Source organism: Pimephales promelas, chromosome 25, assembly GCF_988280905.1.
Source record: "Pimephales promelas chromosome 25, fPimPro1.hap1.1, whole genome shotgun sequence".
NCBI classification, from domain to species: domain Eukaryota; kingdom Metazoa; phylum Chordata; class Actinopteri; order Cypriniformes; family Leuciscidae; genus Pimephales; species Pimephales promelas.
The window spans coordinates 18,037,025-18,061,302 of NC_142793.1; the positions used below are offsets into that span (position 1 = coordinate 18,037,025).

The window sequence follows — 24,278 nt, forward strand, 5'->3', positions numbered from 1 at the left end:
CCTGAGAAATAAAGGAAGCAATGATTCAGAACTGCACTTGGAAAAAGCACACACAATGTTCTTTATTATTAAATAACTATGATTATTATGATTATTACTTCTAGCTTCTGCTTTTAAATTAAATTTCTGCCATTTTTACCCTATCCAAATTTCTTAAGTCATTTTTTAAAACACTTTTTTTTCTTTTTTTTATATCATTTGATACTTATTTATTTTCAAGTTCCTTTTATCCATTTGTAAAGTTAAATGAAAATTTAAATCTAATTAAATTCAATTAAAATCAAAGTTTTTAAATGAATGTAGATGTTTTTATTAAATTTCTGGAGTTTTTAAATTAAATAAATTTAATTTAAATCAATTAAAAATAATATTAATAATAATAAAGCTATATATATATATATATATATATATATATATATATATATATATATATAATGTATATATATGTACCGTATTGTCTAATTTTCTTTCAAGTTTCTTCAACCATTTGAACACTTTCACATCTCATTTCCTGAGAGCTGTGATTAACCTGAACTGCTCCTCTCTCAATGGGAGCAGACAAATACTCATTTACACATAGTTTCCGCTTATCTGATTTCTTTGGGGGTGGAGTGTGGTCGTGCAGTGGAACAGTGCATGTGAACAAAGCTATCTAATCTTAAGCATACAAGTCTTAGTTATAGTCCAAGACAGGACTCGTACTGACTGATTCTGATTGTATCTCTTCATTTTCATTCACATTCAAAATGTCCCTCCTCAAAACATTAGGGTAATTACGGTAATTATCTTACTCGTTTATCTCAAATCAAAGATACTGTACTTAACGCAAAGTGGATAGTGCCACTGTCAATGATTTTAAGCTCACTTGAAAGAGGAAAATTTCTCTGTTTTCTTAAGGCATCTAGAACACAAAATGAGCAGAGACTGCATGAAATGCAGGCCATCCTTCCAAATGATTTAAGTTGGCTCTGCAGCTGTCAGCCTGTAAATTCTTCTCTATAAACAGTGGGGATTAAGACAATATTCTTTTCCTAATTTGTAAAGCACAAGAGGTTTATTGTTTTTTTCCTCTCACTTTTATTGGGGAGCATTGTGGTTGAACACTTCCTGTCTTCTGTCAGCTTTTTTCTGAATCACACTGACTACGACCGTGTAACCCGAGTTGAGCTGTCATCTGTTACGCTGAGGTTCGATCAACGATGGCCGAAACAGAAAAGCGGTCAGAAGCTCAGGTTTCTTGTGGGCTGCATTCACAATCTAGCTGCTGACAGGCCTAAAATGAAAGAAAAGCAGACAGTGATCTCGTTTTCTTCGAGGACACTGCGAATCCCTCCATCAGTTGCATTTTTAGTTCCTCTTGCAATCATACATGGAAAAGCTCGGCGGGCCAAATGAGGAGCGTAAAGACCCAAGGCAAATTGTGGTGGCTCAGGAGAAATGGAAGAAATCTCAAGAGCGTTCTTGAATATCTACTTCTGAGATCTCTGCTTAATCCAGGGATCAGCCAATCTCGCCTTTCCCACCAACATAAAAAGCATTTTTCACAGGCTGCAGCTTGTCGCTGGCAATTGGCACTGCCCACGGTCAGGAGCAAACCTGAGAGGGTTTTATTTGTTTAGGGGTATGGCATCTTATTCTTCTTGTTACTAACCAAGGGTCATGTTCAAGTTTTGCTTTGTCTTGGACGTTCCTAAAGGAAGTGAGGGGTGTTAACAGGACTCTAACATGCTCCAGACACCACAGAGGGGTTTCAAGCGTGAACAACACCTGTTTTTGGGATTCAAAGGGGGTCATTTTCATGCTAGATCCCTCTCTATACACACCAAAATCTGGCTTTCTCATCTCAGTATGACACACTACTATATCCGAAATTTCCTATTCCTTCCTTAGCTTTACTCCCTTTAAAACCGGGTTCCTGCGGATCTTTAAAGTCCCCGTGAAATCAAAATTGAACCTATTTACTTTGTTAGCGCATATTACTAGTCTTGTGGTGAAAAATTAATCCGTGCAAGTAAAAATATATTTAAAAAATGTTTTACCTTGGTAATCTTTAATCAAAATCTGAAAAGTTACTTCCGGTCTGGAACGGTTTCTTTTTCTGATGACGTAGGTTTCACAACTTGGGTGGGGAAACGCTTAACCACTCCCCTCAAACCGTTAGTTTGCTATGAGCGAGAGATGGAGAGGAGCGCTAGAGTAAAACCCTGCCCTCTGTTCAATATTCCGTTTCACTTGGAAATACGTCACAGCACTGGAGAAAAATCGTTTGCAACTTCCGGTTCACGGGGACTTTAAGAAGTCTTGAAATGTCTTAAATTCAGTTTGATCAAATTTAAGGCCAAGAAAAGTCTTTAATATCATAAATCCTAATTATCATTTTTAAATTTGGTTTTGAAAACAGGAATCACAATGTGAATATTAAACTTGATTGAATTAAATAAATGTGAGTGCTGTTCAAAGTCATAAGGCGGCACTGTTTATACTAAGGGATTGCTTTTAATCTACTGTTGATGAATTTCAACATGTTTACGTTATGGTTTTTGGACTGTAATATGTGTAGATGGATGTAAAACAGAATGTTTTATCTCCCTTCTCTTTTTGAATGAGCATCCGAAGGTAGTAAAACATGCAATTCAAAATAATAATCCATGTATTTCGGGGTTTATGCTAAAAGTTGCTAAAAGTCCTGCATTATGTATAAAACCTTTTTTTTTTTTTCCTGGTAATTGTTGGTATTTTGATGACTCAAACTATATCTGGATTGAGTCGTTGTAAACTCACGTGGCTTCTCTTTAGGCCACCCTGTTAAGGAAGAATTTATATTTATGTAGTATATAGTTTTGACTAGTATTGGCACAATAATCACTTTATTGCCTTGCATTAAACGCATATTGGACAACCTCTACTTCATGTATAAGTACACATCGAAAACTCGTTGAAAGGAGTCATCAAAGATGGTTCTATCAGAGGAAATACCTACGGTATATGATAACGTCCCATGAAAATCCTGCAATAAAACATCACTGTAACTGATGGGTATATCTATTCCCCAAACACCAATTTGAAATGTTTTCAGTGTCTCCCATCATCCTTTGGCTGCTTTCTTTAGCAGCTGTTATCCAACCCCCTTAAGCCCTTTGAGATACTCGATCTATTCTAAACAATTAAAGGTTGTGTTTGTCGAGCAACGCGCAAGCCAAACTGCTTTACAAGTATTTGACTAGTCTCAGCTAATGAGTCTTCAGAACTCTTAATATGCAAAGAGTTTCGATTCAAATACGCGTGTTAATTTGCAAATACTTTTTCATAATTCGCTCTCTTCAGTGATAATAGTCTTCGATTTCCATCTGGGATATCGTTTATGTGATTAAAAATATTACTGTGACCTAAAACCGGTGTGGGCATTTATCGACCCTAAGTGAGAATTTCTTTGTTTTTCGACTCTAGAGCGTTGTTAGCCTGCCAAGTGTGCAGAGGGAGACACAGGTTTGCTGGATGGAAGTCTTGGAGCAAAGACGACTCGGATGCCTTATGTTCATAAATAATGGCACTGAACAATTTGAATGTGTCTCTTGCTCTAGGGTTACGCTTTATGTAGCTGAACGTTCACATGAGGACAGCTAATGAAATGGCGGTGACGTGCAAATAACAGGCATACTGTAAAATGGGCTGTTGTGGTGTTGTAATGTGGAATGAAAATGGTGTGTGGCAAGACCTGGCAGGGCTGGACCCACAGCTGGCATGTGAAGCTTTTGAGTTGCAACTCATGCATAATTGCATTGAAACAGATCTTCAATCTCACAAAGGCTCCTTGTCCACTGCTCTTAAAGTTTGTGATGTATGCAATGCAAACGAATGTGTCTCGCATCTGGTTTAAAAAAGTAATAAACAATACTGTTCAAAGGTTTGGGGTCAGTAAGATTTAATTTTTTGAAAAGTGAATATTCAGGAAGGGCACATTAAATTGATCAAAGGTGATATCAGCATATTAGAATGATTTATGAAGGATCATGTGACACTGAAGACTGCCATCACAGGAATTAATGACATTTTAAATACATTAAAACAGAAAAGAGTTATTTTAAATTATAGTAATTCCCTGCTTTCACTGAAACACAGAACATGGAAGATCTTAGCATCTGCCAAATGCATAAATGTGAATGTAATTTAAATAATGTTTGAAAGTTTTCTAGAAAGCCTCTGAAATCTGAACTTAAATATGCTCAGTCATGTAATCACCCCGAATCTTGCGAAAACTTGGCCCCTGGTTAAACACTAAAGACTTGTATGAAACTTGTATATAAAGATGCTTTACTCCAGAGCAAACAAAAGATAATACAAATTGGCCACACAAAAGAATGTAACATGCCTCAGCATTGACTTGGCACAACTATAACGACTGAGATGGCTAATATTTGTGTTTGTCTTTTTCTGTATGTCTAGACCTGCAGTCATGACGAGGATAAGCGAAATATCCATTGTATCACACCCTCCCTGAAAGGCCTCGGCGTTCAGCCTCCAGTTGCCACAAAAATGACCTTTGTGTTAGACGGTTTCTCCACCGATCAGTATGACCTACTGTATGTGGAAGACCCCAAGTTCGAGGAGTTTCAGAAGCCCACCGTCACGCCGAGAGGCAAAAAGAGCATTCTGGAGATTAAGGTAAGAGTGATGCTTTCATATTTGATCTCAGACAAACACACATACACAGAGTGATTCACATTTGCTCATTGAGTTGGAAGGAAACAATACTGAAACCAAACAGGAAGTTTAGTTTGTTTCCCATTGCGCACCTCCATCTTTTACATTGTTCTCGTTCCCTGATGGTTACAGCCTCTGACACATTGATGGTGAGATCCTTTGCCCTGGTGAGGTTAGGCTGGTGAAAAAAAAAACAGCGTTTTTAACAATGAAATATAAGAGTACACTTTTTTTTTTTTTAAACGCCACTCAATAGTCAAATGCAGCTGTTGTGAAGGGGAGGGGGGAAAGAGGTCGCGTGAGATTCTACTTTTTCTTCCCATGCGAGACCTCAGCTTTAAATCCTTTGGTACCCCTCTTGGGACACACACACACAGAGAGAGAGAGAGAGAGAGAGAGAGAGAGAGAGAGAGAGAGAAAGAGAGAGAGACACTAAACATTTTGTACCGCTTAGGCTCATTTAAAGCCACTATATTCAATAATGGACACAACAGCAGGCTCAGTTTAGCTTAATTGTCATTAAACTGCCCTATCACTCAGATCATGCACTTTATTCCCATGCAGTCTGTTTGTTTAGATTTTGCTGCTTGATACTTAAGGCCTTCTTTAGGGAAATAAAATTGCACTTGGCAGCACTGCTGATGCTCAAGGGGTTTATCAAAATGTCAGGGATTGTGAGAGTTACTGGTGCCAATGGAGATTTTGCCTGGAAGTTTGCTTTTTAAGTGGTATTTTTTTTAGTTACTTGTATTTATTTTAATTATATTTGAATCTATATTTGAATCGAAAAAGATATAAATACATACATATTTTTTATTGCAACCTAAAAATTACATACAACCTTGATTGACAGGTATTACAGAACATACAGCAATACATACAAAGAAGAAAAAACTGAAAATATGACACTGCAATTGTAAAAATAATACAAAGCTATAAGCTATGGAACCTGTTTGTCTTGTAAGCATAGGATCTTATCATATCCTGTATGTGAAGTTTTCTAATGGTTGATTGATCTAGGTGAGAAGAAACTGTAAAATGATTAATCGCATCCAAAATGAAAGTTTTTGTTTACATAATATATGTATATAAATGTGTATAAATATATATATATATATATATATATATATATATATAAATAAATTATATGTATATACTGAATAACATGTATATACTGTATATAGATAGATTTATATATAATTTATATTATATATAAATATAAATATTTTTTAATATACATGCATGTGTGTGTATTTGAAGAGTTCAGATGCAAAAGCCTCTAAATGCCATTTGAAATTTTCTTCTTTAATGATGATTTTTATCAAACTTTTATATTTAAGTTCAGTAATTTCACTTAAATAACAATTAATAGGTAATTATCATTGCCATTTTAGTGAAATTACTAAACTTAAATATACAAGTTTGATAAAAATCATCATTAAAGAAGAAAATTTCAAATGGCATTTAGAGGCTTTTGCATCTGAACTCTTCATTTATATATATATACAAAATAATTATACACAGTGCACCCACATATATTATGTAAACACAAACTTTTATTTTGAATGCGACTAATCGCGATTAATCGTTTGACAGCCCTAAAAAAATATATATATATAAGTACTTTTTTTTACATATATCTCACAGTGCTGGTGGTTTTTAAGTTGTGATCATTTTCTTTTTGTGAATGGCCTTATCTCCTCTAGGGAGCTGGGTATTACTTGTAAGTGTATGTGTGTCGGTTCGTATTGGATCTCAGGCTGGCCGGTGCTGTTTAGTGACAGGTGCAATAGTGGAGTGTGTCCAATCTGTAAAGCCCAGGCTGTCATGTAAGGAATGTGATCGCTGTCTTTATTGCCTTCTGCTCTGCTCCATACACCAGAGCTGGCTGAGTTTAAAGGGGTTGATGCTGAACAATCTATACGCCCCATATACACACTCAGTCATGGGGCAATTTAAAGCGAGGCAAGTTTTTTGTATTATCATCATTCTCTCTCATTTTCCCATGCAGGTCCCCCCTGTGAATCAGGAGGCGGTGAAAAACGGCGAGGTGCTGAGAGTTTCAAACCGGACTTGTGAGAGCGTCACTTTGGTGGGCAACACGCTCGAATGCACCGTACCCATGGAGCTCCAGACAGCTGCCAAAGAGCTGGAGGTGGAGGTACAAGACTCTTTCATTCTCAACTCCACTTCAGACCACTCCAATCCAGACGGCCCCCATAAGAGCCACTCGTCAGCCAGCCAACTCTGCCCTGCTTGTTTCAGAAGCCTCTCAAAGCACCAAACACGAGCTATTTCTGATCTTAGCAGAGGCCACTGGGTTGCCTAATGATTATTTCCAGATTAACTCCAAAACCCATAGCCCTCCAGGATATGAGGATTAATATCAATAAGTAATTTCCTCAAAGGTGCTCATATTGTAATTTTTATATATCAGGGTCCACCTGCCTTTCTTGTATTTCTTTTCTGGTCACCATTAGCTCAACAAGAACATTAAAAAAAACGTTTCTGGCCCCAGACAGTCTGATATGATTGGTGCAAAGATCAAGGAAGCGTTGGTCTCAGCATAAAGTGCTTATCTGTCAGGGAGAGACGGACAACGTGCGTGTGACACGATGCTCTAATCTGACCCCATCACAATATAGCGCGGTAAAACTCATCTCAGCCCAAACTCAATAACACTCCACCACATAAGAGAGGCTCTATCTCTGATCCAATTTCCCCTCCTGCCTGCAGTGGATGTGTGCGTTTCATTTTGCCATGCTGCTTTATGAGCAGTGAAGCCCTCTCTCTGAGTGTAAACACTCCCTGAGGATGTTTCTAGATAGATTGTTGTGATGTTGGAGGTTCAAATGTAAACACTTCGCGGCATATGAAATCTGAAGCAAATGTTCCACAGATGGCATAGATCTTCCCTAGTTGTAGTTTTGCACATACTTGCTTGTCTTTTTTCTGTAATAATATTTGCTTTTGGTAAAAAAAAAAAAAAAGTTGATTAATCAAACAGATGCTGCTCTAAATAATTATATATAATATAATGTTATTTTGTATAATAAATAAATTATCTTTGTTATAGCTTTAAATCCTGGAAAATTGATTATATAATATTTTGCTCTATTTTAAAAATAATTACATAATTAGGTGCGATGGTCACTAATATTTACTGAAAATAACATTTGTGTTTCCATTGTAGTGGAAGCAGGCCACATCATCCGTGATCCTAGGTCGTGTGGTCTTGGCTCAAGACCAGGACTATAGTATACTGATAACAGGAGGAGTGTGTGTGTCCGTCCTTCTACTGCTCCTGATCGGAGTCTTTGTTTGCATGAAGAGGAAGAAGCATATTGATGGTATGTGACTGTCTGTTTTCATTTATAATCTTTAAGCTGTAGTGTTTTTGAAGCCTCCTGTGGCTATTCAAGATGAATGTGCAACACTTTACATGCAAATGTTTAACATCATTTGTATAGCTAAAGAGCTACCTCTATAAAAAGTAATGCAAATATCGACTTTTATATCCAGAATTGAAAACTTTAGATGCAGCCTGTCTTGCAAAATAAAAATCATTATTAATCTGTATTTTCCAGATAAAAATATGTTTTAATATCTTACACAGTTTTTTTTTTTTATCAAGTTATCTTGTTTTAAAGGTGTTTAGATATTTTTACTGGACAACAAGGAAAAAAATACAGATTAAGATTTTTTTTTTTTTTTGCCAGTAATTCGATTTTCATTCAGAAGTCAGTTTAGCAACCACAGTTGTTGACTTGCTGATGTTTATTTGAAATGAAATCAAATGAATTTGAATGCCATGAGATTGTGAGATAAAGAAAGAGAGGGGTTTCTGGGTTAGTTTGTGGGAGTTGACGCTGCTGAAGTCAATGGTGGAGCGATCTGTCCCTTTTTTCCTCTCCTTGGTCTCTCTCTCACCCTCTGTCTCTCTCTGGTTGTAGATTTAGCTAAGGCTATGGTTTGGTATGACGGCCGGGCTCACATTCCGCACTTGGACATGTTGGCAAACGCGAGGAGTGTCAGTCCGACTAATGAAATGGTCTCTCACGAGTCGGTGGACTATAGAACCACTTTGCTTGAGGGTATGTTCTCACGCTTTGCTGCCTCTCGCTCAAAACACGCTGGTGGAGGTTTGCCTTATCTACTGATCTCAGACCAGCTTTGCTTTTTTTCCTCTTCTTGGCTCTGGATAGTGAAGACTGGTCTTAGATCATCACAGAAAGGCAACTTTTTTCCAGTTCTCCAAACACATACGCTTTCTGACCTTACCCTCTGTTCTCTCCCCTCTCTCTATGAAGATATTACATGCTTCCGTGCTTTGCCTCTGCCTCCTTTTTTTGTCTGAAAAGACAAAAAAATCCCCTCTCATCTGTATAGACGGGTTTAGAATTTCCTCAGCTCTTTGTAGTGGGTGTAATGACTCTGCCTCCCAGACTTTCCCTGCTTTGTTCAGGTGACCCCAGGCCTCTGCGAACAAGCCATTGACTTTTGACCTCTCGACCCCATTGCCTTGCAGACCAAAACTTGCCTATGTCACAGACAGAGTCCTGCCGGCCTCATCTCTACGCACATGCCCACGTGGATCTGTCCCCAATGCTGGGGCCGATGGAAGGGGATCTGGCGTCTCCACTGTTGCCCTCTAATGCACCCATAGATCTGGGCAGCCTCCACCCTGAGCTGCTGAAGGAAGTGCAACACGTGGTCATCGCCCGAGAAGATCTGCTCTTGCATGTGAATGAGATCATCGGGAGAGGTAAGGGAACACGAATATCAGTGTTAAAATGATGGTCATGACTGCTTGTTGATAATCCAAACTTTTAACGTTTTTAAAAGGAGTCTCTTCTGATCATCTGAAAATACTGAAAAAATATTGTAAAATATTATTACAATTTAAAATAAATGTTTCTACTTGAATATATTTTAAAATGTAATTTATTCATGTGATGCAAATCTGCATTTTCAGCATCATTATTCTAGCCTTCAATGTCACATGATGATGATTTGCTGCTTAAGAAATGTTTCTTATTGTGATCAATGTTGAAAACTGCTGTGCTGCTTAATATTTTTGTGGAAACAATGATACAGGATTCTTTGATGAATAGAAAGTTCAACAGAACAGCATTTATTTGAAACGGAAATCTTTTCTAACATTTTAATTGTTTTACTGTCACTTTTGATCAGTTAAATGCATCCTTGCTTAATTAATAAAAAAAACTGTTGAACAGTGTTTACTTTTACAAAATAAAGGTTTTTGGGTATCTTGGCAAGCACCACTATTACCATTGCTCATACTTAGGTTGGATATTTGAAATTAATTTATTTAAAAAATGACTTGAACACACAATACTATGATTAATCAAAATTAATTTGGATATTTTTAGGGGTATAAATAAAAAAAAATGATACAGCTGTCCTGATATCTAAGTGAAGATAAAAAAGCCTCATTAAAAAAAAGTTTTCTTAAAACCAGAAAATCAGTGAACCAGTTTTGTAAACATGTTATTGATATTTGAGAACCTTTTGTCTGCCAAATAAAAGTCATGAGGTGTCTGATCAACATCAGAAAAAAATAGCATAAAACAAGAAAAGATATGATAGAGAAGACAGCTGTATTTGTATCAAGGTCCGTAAGCCTCATTTAAAAAATACTAGTTTTAAACTAGATGTTTTTCCTTTTTCTTGGACAGTTTTATTTGTCATTAACGCAAAAATCTGGTTTCTTTGTACTGTTACTGTTACTTACAAGCAAAAAAGGTGGATTACAAGAAATCCAATAGCTCAAATTGAGGGATTTAGCTGAGGGAATCAGTTTCAGAGGTGGTTAAAGTGAACAGGTTAAACTGTGACAATCAGCCCGGCAGGTTGGACATTTGAACGTTAAATTGCCCGTCCTCTTATTGTACTACAGAAGTGCACGTGTATCATATTTACTATGGCGCTCAGGTGAAAACCACTCTCCATCCTCCTCAAACCCCTGCACAATACTCCTAAAACCCATCACCCCTGTGGGAAACCCAAGCTCTGTGTGTGTGTGTGTATGCCCATGTTTGTGCATGTGACACAAAGCGATTTATAGAGCGAGAGGAAGAGGCCGTGCGAGCATGTGAGTATGTTGGGGTGCTTGGGGTGGCATGTGTGGTGATTTGTTCCCGTGTTAAATTCCAGGCTCATTGTTGAGCCGTCTCAGGGCTCCCTGCCGGTAATCTGACTCAGCTGCCATCTGGGAAGACGTGATAGCAGAGCTGGAGAGAGATTACAGCGCTCCACGCTCTGTTTCAAAACAACACCCCAACTCTCTCTCGCCCTCTGTTCTCCATGCCCTCATTAGAGAGAACACCCTGCCCAGACACTTGTAATTGGTTAATCTTTAAGTTATACACCACGCTGCCCTCCAGACGTTCTGTTCAAGTTCATATTTCACAGCATTCTTAAAGTCATTCTTTTATGCGTCTGTTTTGCAAAGTCTCACTATTACTATAGCTCGTAATTAGGGTCAGAGATTTTAACAGCCTTAATTATTAAATTGCATTGCACGCTATTCGTGCTACAGACATGAATTATACTTTACTTCAAATCACACTGATTACATCTAGCCAATTAGACATAACAATTTTGAATATCGGTCAATAACTCACACAACCATTTAAAAGTTTGTAGTCAGTACGATTTCTAAAAATGTCTTTGAGAAATAGTGTATGCTCAACAACAAGGGTGCATTTATTTGATCAACAATGCAGGAAAAACTGGAATATTGTGAAATATTATTACAATTTAAAATAACTGTTTTCTATTTGAATCTATTCTAAAATGTAATTTATTTCCGTGATGTGAAAGCTTGCAACATTTCCAGATCCCATTCTGAATGCCCTCTCCCTTGTCAAAAAGCAGGTGTACAGTATAAACTAACACAAACCTCATACTGTTGGGTTTACATGTCACTTTTTGTGACTTAGAAAGAACAAAACCATACTGCGTGAGACAAAGAGACTTGGAGAGAGAAAGTTTGAGTATAACGGATCAATTGTTGTCCCAGTACAATATATTCACACTCCATTGTTCTAGCTTTTGGACTCGACGCGATACGCACCTGCTATGCCCACACTTCGCTCTGGCATAAAATGCTTTGATAGATTGATGTGCTAATAATCTCTGCATCTTTTCCTGTCTTTGTGTGCACTAGGGCACTTTGGCTGCGTGTTCCACGGAACCCTGCTCGAACCAGATGGCCAGAAGCAGCACTGCGCCATCAAGTCCTTGAACAGTGAGTTCAACAACATGAGTGTTGAGATGGTACAGTTGCAAGCACAGCGAATATCTGATTGGATGAGCCACATTCAACAACTTTTTGGGGGGTTTTAGGCACTTTATTGTGCCAGACATGGTAAAACCACATTGAGTGGCCCTATTAAATCCTACCGAAAAGATGTTAAACTACCTTTAGGATACCCATAATTATGCTACACATAGGTTACACATCCACTCTGAATGCAGTTTGACATGTCTTTACGGAGAAATGACGTATGACTGTTGAGACTGTTTCAATATGGCTGTGTGATGAAGATGATGATGATGAATGCACAGCAGAGCAGCCATATCACATTAGAGATGCCTCTAATCATGTCATGTCACTGAGAGCTTTTAGATTTATGACCGAGCTTTATTTCTCTGTCTCAGTTCTCAACAAGAACTGTTGCCTAACTACAAATGTATATTGTTTAGCTTTTTACTTTTAACTTTTAGACAAGGGTGCATACTGTATGTATGTGTGTGTATATATATTTATATATATATTAGTAGTCAACATTTGGTTACACATCCACTCTGTATGCATACACATACGTATGCATATATATATAGTTGCAGTTATGAAACTCTAGAGGGCGCAGACTGATCTTTATATGCAGCCTGCAAGCAATCATGGCAACCACATGGCACAGTCTGATTGTCCTCTGCTGATCCTGTAGCCAGTGAGATTTATTGCTTGAGATTTAAATAATCTGGTTCATTGTTTTCTGTAAGTTAGTCCTGCAGCGCACTGAGTTCCTCTGAAATCCTCCACCTCCCCCAGCTCCACCTGCCTAGATCTGCTAAGGCATTTATTTATGTACATTTATGCAGCAGCAGCAAATCTGACCTGCTCATATGAGCTTGTCTGTAACTTTTGGTACTTGCTCAGCAGAAGCTGGAATAATCAGCAGCAGTGTAGAAGATCTAGTCTGCCAATATCAAATGCTTTAACTTTACCATATTTAATAACATGCTAAAACTATTCAGAGAGTTTGGTGCAAAGTTAATAATGAGGAATTGATTGACTACTTTAGGGGTGTTCCCAGAACAGTTTTGGATTTTTGAGGATCCTAAGCTACACTGACAGGATTCAGTGTTGCGTAGGATGCCTCATTGCTCCGAATCAGTCTTCTGTAAGACATGTATACACAGGCCTTTTCGTTTTTGTGTACACATAAGCCTCTCTTTCTCTTAGTGAAAGGTTAAACATCTGTTTAATCTCCTCAAAACGTGAAAGCTCTACCAACAAGATTAAGCGAGGCACCAAAAATGCGCTAAAATGGCAGGACCAACAGAAAGGTGCGCTCATAGCACAGTGGATTATGTCTCCGCTCTGAAACCTCCCGGGTGAAATATCAGGCCGTGTGTGATAAAACACTTGATAGTGTTGGGGATAATTTATATAGTCATGGTGAATAGTTCACTGACAATTTGGCAGGTTTATTGCTTACTCGGAAAATGTATAGCAGGATAGATTTTAAAGGAGTCATTTTGCATGTGTAAATCTAGGCTGGGGTTGATACCAAAAACCATTGTGGTGATCTTTGAACTGCTGAGACGTATTGTGCATTTATGTTGCAGGAATCACTGATATAGAGGAGGTGTCTCAGTTCCTCAAGGAGGGCATCATCATGAAAGACTTCAGCCATCCGAATGTACTCTCTTTGCTGGGAATCTGCCTGCCCAGCGAGGGCTCGCCTCTCGTCGTGTTGCCCTACATGAAGCATGGAGATCTACGCAACTTCATCAGAGATGAAACTCACGTACGTGGTGGCAGCGTCTCTCGGCAAAACTTCAGCATCAGACTGTAGTTTCAGACAGGGTTATGGCTATTAAAAATATAATAAAGATAATTAAATGGCGACAGTGCCTTGTGGTGAAGTGCTTTGTTGTTTTTATCGTTATTGTTTTTAAATGGAGGGATTGTTTTCATTCCCACAGAACCCCACAGTGAAGGACCTGATGGGTTTCGGGCTGCAGGTGGCTAAAGGAATGGAATATCTTGCCAGCAAGAAGTTTGTACACCGAGACCTCGCGGCAAGAAACTGCATGTGAGTTGTTGCATACAAGTATCGTACAGTATGTGCAAGGCACATTATGTGTCTTGAAGTATTAAATATAAATTGTAATTTTAATTACACTGTAAAGCCCTATGTATTTGTGATTGTTTAACCTAATGTAAATGTTGGTAACATCCCTTTTAGGCTAGATGAGAGCTATATAGTAAAGGTGGCTGATTTTGGCTTGGCCAGAGACGTGTATGATAAAGAATACTACAGTGTACACAACAAGCACGGGGTGAAGCTGCCCGTCAAATGGATGGCATTAGAAAGCCTGCAGACGCATAAGTTCACCACCAAATCTGATGTGGTGAGTATCTCAGTTACAGTTGACAATTTATAGAAATTATCATTCTAATTCCAGTTTTATTGACCAAACATCCGTTTATATATAGCCTTTAAATGGAATATTTTCATTGACTGTTTCAAAAGTGAAATGCTAACCTAGACAGTATATTTGGTTTATACATTGTACAGCACTTTGGCCAACAGCTGTTGTTTTTAAATGTGCTTTATAAATAAACATGAGTGACTGACTGACTGTATATTTGGTATTCATATGTAGGCTACACTTTGTTCAAATGATCAAATCGAGTATTTTTGTACATCATAAGTACATTTTAATGATCAAATCGAGCATTATTGGAAATCATAAGCACATTTTAATGATCAAATTGAGCATTGATGGACGACATAAACACATTTCAATAATCAAATCAAGCATTTGTGGTCATCATAATCAAACCAAACATTTTTTGGCATCTTAAGAACATTTAAGTTTAAAAAACTGATCACGTTTGGGCATCAAAATCAAATTTCAAGATGTTCAAATTGAACATTTTCAGGCATCGTAAGCACGTTTAAATGTTCAAATCAAGCATCTTTGGGCATCAGAAGGGATTTAAATTATCAAAGAACATTTTTAACCATCATAAATTCATAAGTACACACCAATGTTCAAATGAAACATTTTTGAACATTTGAACAGGTATCAAATATCAATTCTGGGCATCATAGGCATTGATTGAATTAAAACAAAGAGTGCCTATGATGCCCCAAACTGCTGACAACTGCAGCTTACATCAGTACATAATTTCAATGTTTTACAATGAGATTTTAGTCTAGTTCCATTCTAATTCTACTGATTGAAAGCTATGCTTTAAGCAACGTCTCTGGGTCACGTTGATAGGATTTGCACAACATTTTTCTCTATCAATCTGACTCATGCATGCACACACTTCAGGCTCAAGGTGTGCAATGAGTCACGTCCTGTTTTCTAACTACCTACCTGCATTTCAAATAAAATAGATGACTACACACTGCCACTTCTGGGAGAGATTATTTTTTCCAACATTTCCCAAATACTGACTTGACTGTTCAGCATTCTTGTGCTTTTCCTCACTGCATCCCTTTTTGTTGGCCTCCAACAACTGATGAACTTAGAGTCACCCAAAGTTCACTTGTTTTGACAGGTGCTCACTTGCCTTCCTCATAACTCATTGTTATGAATCTGATCTTTTCACAGTGGTCGTTCGGTGTGTTGCTTTGGGAACTCATGACCCGGGGTGCCCCGCCTTACTCCGATGTGAACTCCTTCGACATCACAGTCTTCCTTCTGCAAGGCCGGAGACTTCTGCAGCCAGAGTTCTGCCCAGATGCACTGTAAGCGCACCCACATGACACACACTTGGTTCTTCATTATGACCGGCGTACGGCACTCCAAAGGGGGAGTGCGTCAACAAGAGTGTAAAACAGAGAGCCATTGTTAACCACCCGCAGATTCAGTCAAGCAGTAGTAGTTCTTCAAAACTCTTGGCCAACTCAGCTCTGCATGACTACCTGAGCTCGGCACACATCGACTCCCCACCCTGACCGTATGATATGAGTCGACCTCCAAACATTCTTCACACAATGCCATCAAATAACCGGCTCTGAACAGAGATATCATCACTCCTTTCCCTCGTGAACGGGACAATGAGCCAGTCCTCCCAGGTCTCAGTGCCTCTGCTCAGCAGAGTATTGCAAGACAAACAATGGAAAGTCGTTCTGAAATGCAATGAAGGTTTGCACTGAAGGTTATAAATTTCAAGGCACCAAAATGCCAAAGCAAACAGCTGGGATGGGAACGGAGAAATTAGATGACTTACAGTACACTTGTGATTCATTCGAGCTCAGAATGAATCAAAATGTCAAATAAATTACATTAAAAAGTTTGGGTTTAGTACGATTTTTTTTTAAAGAAATTAATACTTTTATTCAGCAAGGAAGCATAAAATTGGTCAAGTGACAGTAACCTCTATGTTGTTACAAAATAAAATTCTATAAAAATCATGGGGGAAAAGTATCACAGTTTTCAACAGTGATAATAATAAGATTATGCTGAAAATTCACTTTGCGTCACAGGAAAAAAATACATTTTAAAATGCATTCAAATAGAAAAAGTTCTTTTAAATTGTAATAATATTGTATAATGTGTTTTTACTGTGATTTTGATCAAATAAATGCAGCCTTGGTGAGCATGAGAGACTAATTTAATAAACATCAAAACTTCTTACCCCAAACTGTATTGTATTTAGTTCATGTTTTCAAGGCAAAGCTAAGTATAAAATGTTAAAAATATATATTTAACAATTTTTCATATTATTGGATTCTGCAAAGCGGGCTGTAACATTATTAGTGGTGCTTGCTAACTGTTATATAAGCACATTTTTATTTATTAAACATCTCTTTGTGCCACAAACGTGAAATAATTAATGACTGAAAACTTTTTTTTCCATCTGAATAATGTGTGCAGACCACATTTGTATTAAAGATCCCCAATAATTCTATTTGAAAGGTTCCTCGCTTTGTTTTGGACGTCTCCTACAATAGTTTTACATGCAACACTTTCAAAAAACTCTTCAATTTTCTCATTTTATACATTGCACATCACCTAATTTCTCAAAAAGGCTGAAAACGGTTAGTTTGAAGATCCAGTCTATCTAAACCCCTTCTTTCTGAGAGCCTACTCTGCTCTGATTGGTTAGATGTCCAAGCCTGTTGTGATTGGTCTCCTGTTGGAAAGAAAATGCCTATACCATTCAGTTTACCGTATCAATCCCAGCATGTCCTTTGGAAATTCATGGAAAGTGGAGTCACAGTGCAGAAAACAGCGTCTTTTCTACATGTTGTCAACACAAACCAATGAACCAATGAAGACCATAGGCTGGCATTATGCAAATTTGTTACATTTTTTATGTAGGTTTGTAACAGGAAGTGAGACTGACGAATCGTTTCTGCTGTTCATAATCGATTCATTTCTTTAGGAGACAATATTTCCATTTATCATGCACTTTTCTAAATGGCTATATATACACATTACATGAAAGGTAATATTAAAAAAAAAAAGCATTTACACTTTACATTTTTCTCATTTCTTTTCAGATACAATGTCATGATCGAGTGCTGGCATCCCAAACCGGAGCGTCGGCCCACCTTCTCAGAGCTAGTGTCCCGCATCGCCTCCATCTTCTCCAGCTTCAGCGGAGAGCACTACATCCTCCTTAACACCACCTACGTCAACATTGATAAGATGACACCCTACCCCTCTCTCATCTCCTCTCAGAGTAACCTCGACCGTGACTGCTGCACCTGAAAGACAAAGTCACCAGACAGAGGGAGGGAGAGGAAAACGACAAAACAAAGCCATTGCTGTTCATGAAAGACACTGGACTGGCTGCCAGGGGTGGCTTTCATCATTAAAGGAGGAGAAAAGCTGCCCAAGGACACTGTGAAAGACTTAAAAGGCACGAACACTCCCTTAATCGCTGTAAATAGATTATGACGAGCCGTGACCTGTGGAGTTGAGGTTCTCCAGTCGAGCATGAGATGGTCCTGATCCCCTGGGACCTTGGCACCCCATTAACGTTTCATCTGTAGGGTTGCATTTCAGTGACCATCTGATTCATTTATGCTCTTGGAAGATGCTTTCGAACCAGACGACTTCAAGAGTCAAGACATCTCAGCTGCATCGTGTTCTCCGGCGTAACCTGAGCGCTCGTTGACCATTTTATTTTCTGTGAAAAGTGTAATAAAATGCCATTGTGCATGCCTTCATACTACGAACTGAACGCAGCATAATGAAGATATCAGGTGAACACTGGACCCCACGTTTGATGACGTCAACGTTCTCGTGATGCCTGTACGTCCAATTCAGACTTTGAAAGACCGATATGAATGATCTTATTATGTTTTGTTTACTTCTGTTCAGATGAATCTTTTCTGTCCAGGCCATTCGAATCTTTCCGACAAGATTTCTTCCGTAGTTCTTATATATTTTTATATAATCCGTTTAGGTTTAGTGTCAAAGCGAACATACTACAAGGTCCACATGGAATGCAGCATGCAGCTTTTTCACATTTTCACCACTGATTGAGTGAGAAAATCTGTGGGATGGATTTAAAGTCCACAGGTAATGGCATTCTACTTCCTTAATGTGATTCATTTCTGAATGAAACTGGAAAATGTGATATCCCGCGGGTTTGGTCGAGTGGAACAGGTGACGTCAGGCGAAAAGGAAATTCTTTTCAGAAGCGGAATTAGTTGGAATAACGTGCACAAATTAATGCCCTCAATAAAACCAGGAATATATATAAAGAAAGTAAATAAGGTCTATATGAAAATATTAAGCAGCAGCGCATCTGACACTGAAGACTGGAGTAACGATGCTAAAAGAAATCAGCTTTGCATCACATATATTCAAATAGAAATCAGTTATTTGGTATAATATTTTACCATATTACTGTTTTTTGATGCATGCAAGACTAAACCAAAACCAAAATCTTACCAACGCCAAACTTTTTGAAATGTTGTGTATGTGTAAATATATATTTTATCATATAGACCCTATTTATGATATGAAATTACCAAAAAATGCAAAAGGCGGGTGATGTGTGGGACTTTGTGAGCGGCAGATGGGGATTCAGTGCAGGCCTGTATGTTCCTATGTAGTGAAGATGACTATGAATGTGACTTGCCATAATGGACTACTGGATGGTGTAAATAATTTGTCTCTCTACCCTTATTGTCTGACTTGCTGTGTGATACATGTGTATATATAGCCTATGAACACAGTACAATATAGACAGTTTGGTAAACCAGTCAAATGAGGTCAATCAACATTTCATTTAATCTTTATGTGAGTAAAGTTTTAGCGTTCTTGTTATAAATGATCAATAAACAGGCTGAATCTTGATTTGTTTTATATTATGGTTTAGGTTTCACCATTTATATAAACCATTCTTTGATTCTGTCAGACTGCCTTGTGATTTCTATATGGAGTTCAAACTCAAAAATGGTACAAATGACAATTTTTCTGTTGTTCCAGTCATGATAATAAAGTTTTATTACGTGTGTCATATATGAATTCTGAGTAAATTTATTCTCTTTGCGCTGTCTACAAAATGTCTCACTCCATCTCATTGGCTCTATGTGTGAACTTTGACCAGGACCTTCTGATTCCCCTCAATGCTCTTGACTCGACCATCACCCATGGTGTCTAGAGAGGCTTTTTAATTTCCTCTGTTATGGTCTCCTTGAAAAGAAGGGTAATACTACCTGTCTGAAAATAGTAATTCAGCTAAATTAATGAAATGTGATTTACAGGTACAACGTACATCCTCTCATAGATATTAACCACACTTTTTTTACTGTAACTGTTGAAAAGTACAGTATGACTAAACCTTAATTAAGAAAAATACAGTTGCTTAATGTGCATTAAATGTAGTCTATTCAAGTATTTTTACTTCCATGTACCTTTAACATGCTTTATTAAATTCTGAACTTGGCTGTCCTAACTTTGAGGACAAATACTAAATCCCTCCTCATAACTCAACACTAATTCATAAGCTAATGTGGAGGAGGATGACAAACTATGCACTGTTATCTGTTGTCAAAAGGCCCTATTGTAATCTTTCGACTTCACGTTATGTGAAATGACTAGAGTGCCACCTACTGGGTTTTATAGCCTGTCCTACTAAATGTTTTACAATAACTGGGAAATACCTCGTTGCCACTTTTTTCTCTATGGCTCTTTTGTTTCAGGATCATGAATCATTTTCAGTAAAAATTCCCTTGGGCCTTCATTGAAAGAATTAAGTCTAGTTACACGAGCAGTGAGGTACTGTCATGAATAATATTGCTCCTAGCTATTAGAAAACCAGACGGAAAATCCGCCCCGATATGACGTGGTGTCTGCTCAGCTCCAAAATGACTTGCACTGGGAGTTTAAAATCATCAAGATATGACAGTTATGAGCTGCTCACTACACAGAAGTATACGCTTCCCCATTTTATACTGGCATGTAGAAAAACAGATTGGGTCTGGTTTTGTCTGCATAGGCTTATTGTGTGGACAAATGTCCACACAACAACAGTAAAACGGGGAAACAGACCAGACAATCCACATAAGTATTGGTTATCAGGCTTAATAAACAATAAAAAATGCCAAAATGTAAAAAAAGGTTCAGTGAGGCCTGCGTGTTTGAGTTAGTGAATAGAAAATATTATTACATTTAATTCATGCAGTGGTCAGCGTCAGTGTTGTTTATATCCCGAGCTATTGATATTATATCACAAATGCTTATTTCCTTCTTTTTACCCATTTTTAACATACACAGACATTAGTCAAATATTGATGTTCAGACTACTATGGTTCAGACAGTATCACGGGCTGGCCTTCGTTTGACTTCACTTCCCATAACTCCTCTCGGGCGCTCTTCCGGTTTGTGATCATTGCTCTGCGCTGCTCGCGCATAGCTCGCGTGACCTCGAGATATAAACATTACTACACGACGCTTACCACTACTAGTAGTACTGTATTTTGCTTTAACGACCACTAATGTAGTTTAGTCTCTGCACTCAAAGTAAAGCTTTAGTGATGTTTGCTTGTGCAGTTACGCAGCGGTTACATCACGGTCTGTGTCTGGGCTCAGTGCAAAGATGTTCAACACTCTTCACCAGGGCTTGGGTCTCTCAGGCTCTCCGAAGTTTTTCAGATGTTCCTGCAACCACGAACGACTTGAATAAACCTATAAAGCAATGGGAATTATTAGTTAGTCCTTATACAAAGGTTAGGTGTCATTTAGGCTGCAATATATCCATGAAACCACTGGATCCTCATAATTTTCCTGAATCTGATCGGGTATTTATTACTGTGCACGTGACAGATGCGAATCAAACTCTTAATGTGAACAGATTTCATGTTCATTATGATGATCAAAGCAATGAACTTCAGATTTTGGCCGATGAGATGGATAGCAATGTCACTGTTGAACTGACAGCACCAATTAAATGCGGTAAGGATCTGTATTCCGGCTTGTAAAGAAAATAATAATGTATTTTTTTATATTATATTAACATTGTTGCTTATTTGTTTAATTTATTTTAAAGTGTAATTATAATTAATGTTATTTTATTTATTCATGTTAATATTAATAATAGTTTTACTATGTAGGCTGTATTTACAGCAAGTTAATGTAACAAGTGTATTTTTATTCATGTAAATTCATTGAAATGCATGTGAATCATTCTAGTTACTAGTCCCTGTCCACCCCTCCAGATCTCCACATCAAGACTAAAGACAAAGGCAACGTGAAGATCCAGAATATGGAGAGTGACCTCTGCCACGTACTCACAGAGAGAGGACACTGTGTCCTAAAATCTGTCAAGGTAATATATACGTTTTTTAATGAAAATTCAAAATAGGGTCCGGGGCCTCAAAGAAGTACTAGAGGGTCCATAGAAAAGGGTTAACTATGTGAATAAATCAATAAAAAAATCATGAAAATAAATAAAATTGGATTTAAATCAATAGATAAATAATACATCTAAGAGTGCATTACTATAGAGTGTGACATACAAGAAACTAAATATTTATTTAATCAAAAATACAGTAAAAAAACCAGTAATATTTTAAACATTGCCATTTAAAATAACTATTTTATTATACACTACCAATAAAAAGTTTGGGGTATATAAAGGTTCATTTTTTCAAATGTGACTGTTAAGACATTTATATTTTTAGATAAAAAATATATTTCAAAAATACGTTGTTCTTTTGAACTTTCTATTCAGCAAAGAATCCAGCAAAAAAAAAATGTATCACTGTTTCCACAAAAATATTAAGCAACAAAAACTGTTTTCAGCAGTGATAATAATAAAAACCTTTATTAGAGCAGCATAATAAGCATAATAGATTGATTTCTGAAGGATCATGTGATATTAAAGACTGGAGTAATGATGCTGAAAGTTCAACTTTATCGTCACAGGAATAAATGACATTTTAAAATAGATTCAAATAGCTGTTTTACTATATTTTTGATCAAATAAATGCAGCCTTGGTGAACATCAGAGACTTATACGTAAAACCTTTTTTTCCCTTGCCTCGCAATGATTATATCTGAATGGTCTGAGATCTAAATTAACCCCTGAGTTAATGTGTCATAAAGGCCTAAACATATCTTATTTATTGAGATAATAAGGATCTGTTTAATTCTAGTGATTTTGTTTAGGGTCATGAGGTTCAAGTTCAGTCCACAGGAGGAAATGTCACTGGACTCAAGACCTTACATGGGAATGTTGATATCCGCACGTCTGGGGACAGTGTAAGTAATTCTTGATATATAAAACTGCATACATTCTGAAATTGTTAAGTCATTGTTTTTGTTCTCCAGAATATCGATATTAAGAAAATTCAGGGAACCACGATGAACCTCTCCACAGAACACGGGTATCTGAAAGTAAAGGCTATCTATGGCGAATCCACCTCGATGTCAACTTCCTCCGGGAACATTCAGATTGGCCATGTACACGGTGAGTGAGAGAGATGAGAAACGGTTCATTTTAAACACCGGATGTGCAGTTAGGACATGTATCTTTGTTGTTTTACAGGTGAAGCTCTTGTACGCAGTGAAACGGGAAACATCATGATTGGTAAGTGATAGTCTGATTGACAGTAGGTCATTAGTGTCTAGTTTTGTGCACTAAAGATGTCCTTCCTGTGTCCCAGACAGCTCAAGTGGTGCCCTAAAGGTGATTACTGCTGCTGGAAACATTGATGCATACGTGGGCCAAGACGGAAGTGCAGAACTTCACAGTCAACAAGGTACTAATAATGGACACTCATACACAAGACTAGCCTAGTATGAACATATCTACTTACCTGCCTACTTCCTTTTTATCCATTCATTTTTAAAACGTCTTTCAAATGTATTGTACTTATAATCGTAATATATTTCTGATGCATACTTACAGACCTGTCATTACTTTGTGTCAAGGTCAATAAGTCTTTAGATCATTTGACTTTCTTACAGCAAGGCAAGATTAGGTCAGATTGTAAAATGTCATGTGGTACGACTCATCTCTTTATGGTGCAAACTTTTCTTTGTCATTGTTCCAGGTGCTGTGAGTGTGCGTTTGCCCTCCACCATGAAAACAGCAGTGCAGTTGTGTGGAACCTCTGTTAGCATTAGCTCAGAGATAGAATGTCAAGAGACCGAACGTACTTCAGCTAATGGGAAGACGACTGTCACGGGTGAGTGAAAGCCAGACTCAAACTACTTGAAACATACTTATTTGTTCAGTTGTATGGGATTAAATTCCCGCCGAAAGTATTATGGTCACGGATCACAGAAATATAAATAAGTGTAAAACAAACATTCCTATGTATTCCTTTTAGCTCGTTTGAATGGTGCCACGGATGAAGAACGATGGATCAAAGCCACAGCTGAAAAAGGTGCTGTGAACCTGAGAAACCAGAGCTGGTTTGAGACTCTCAGACTTGGGGCTCAGAGTTAAACACTGCTCAGAATCACCTGCGACCAAATAACCCACTTCAGTGAAGGTTTATGGATCTTGTGTGTATCTGTCCAAAAAGACTCACAAAACTGTGTCTTGACATAAGAGTGGTGAATGCATATAAATGACATGTTTGAAACAGAATGCATGACATTTTATGGGTGGGGTTGTGGGTATGTCCTGCCGCGAAGAATAAAGTATGCAACCAAAGATGTGCTTATAATGTAAAACTACCTTTTACAAGCTGTGGTCTTCATGTTTTACACAAATTGCAAAACGTCCAGTTATGGTACACCAGATTAGATGGTAAATAGTGCCTATATGATTGAAACAACTTTCCAAAATAAAGAAATAAACCATTCAATTTAAAGCGTTTATTAATTTT

At 37.6% G+C, this 24,278-nt stretch overlaps 2 protein-coding genes across 4 annotated transcripts in view; both read left to right on the forward strand.

Moving 5' to 3' along the window:
• The window catches only part of met (MET proto-oncogene, receptor tyrosine kinase), a 44,742-nt gene extending 25,286 nt beyond the window's left edge, over positions 1-19,456 (forward strand). For 2 of the 3 annotated variants that reach the window (XM_089127849.1, XM_039646840.2), the window contains 11 exons: positions 4,444-4,662; positions 6,713-6,862; positions 7,895-8,051; positions 8,655-8,795; positions 9,230-9,466; positions 11,894-11,974; positions 13,582-13,763; positions 13,942-14,051; positions 14,205-14,370; positions 15,586-15,722; positions 17,484-19,456. In XM_089127849.1, the coding sequence (XP_088983975.1) occupies positions 4,444-4,662; positions 6,713-6,862; positions 7,895-8,051; positions 8,655-8,795; positions 9,230-9,466; positions 11,894-11,974; positions 13,582-13,763; positions 13,942-14,051; positions 14,205-14,370; positions 15,586-15,722; positions 17,484-17,694 (1,791 nt within the window). In that variant the 3' untranslated portion in view covers positions 17,695-19,456. The remainder of the gene's footprint in view (positions 1-4,443; positions 4,663-6,712; positions 6,863-7,894; positions 8,052-8,654; positions 8,796-9,229; positions 9,467-11,893; positions 11,975-13,581; positions 13,764-13,941; positions 14,052-14,204; positions 14,371-15,585; positions 15,723-17,483) is intronic. The other variant, XM_039646841.2, reaches the window with a different exon arrangement.
• Positions 19,457-20,804: 1,348 nt separating this feature from the next.
• Positions 20,805-24,265, forward strand: fam185a (family with sequence similarity 185 member A). Its single transcript, XM_039695252.2, has 8 exons — positions 20,805-21,393; positions 21,657-21,766; positions 22,609-22,701; positions 22,771-22,909; positions 22,988-23,029; positions 23,106-23,201; positions 23,496-23,630; positions 23,775-24,265. The coding sequence occupies exons 1-8, from the start codon at positions 20,976-20,978 to the stop codon at positions 23,891-23,893; spliced, it is 1,152 nt and encodes a 383-aa protein (XP_039551186.2). The 5' UTR covers positions 20,805-20,975; the 3' UTR covers positions 23,894-24,265.
• The last annotated feature ends 13 nt before the right edge of the window (positions 24,266-24,278 follow it).

Excerpts from the sequence above, each read along its gene's own strand:
- fam185a (XM_039695252.2), top strand. The coding sequence starts at position 20,976 with ATGTTTGCTTGTGCAGTTACGCAGCGGTTACATCACGGTCTGTGTCTG. Across the intron at positions 21,394-21,656 it reads GACAGCACCAATTAAATGCG|ATCTCCACATCAAGACTAAA; the intron begins GTAAGGATCTGT and ends CCACCCCTCCAG. Across the intron at positions 23,631-23,774 it reads TGGGAAGACGACTGTCACGG|CTCGTTTGAATGGTGCCACG; the intron begins GTGAGTGAAAGC and ends TATTCCTTTTAG.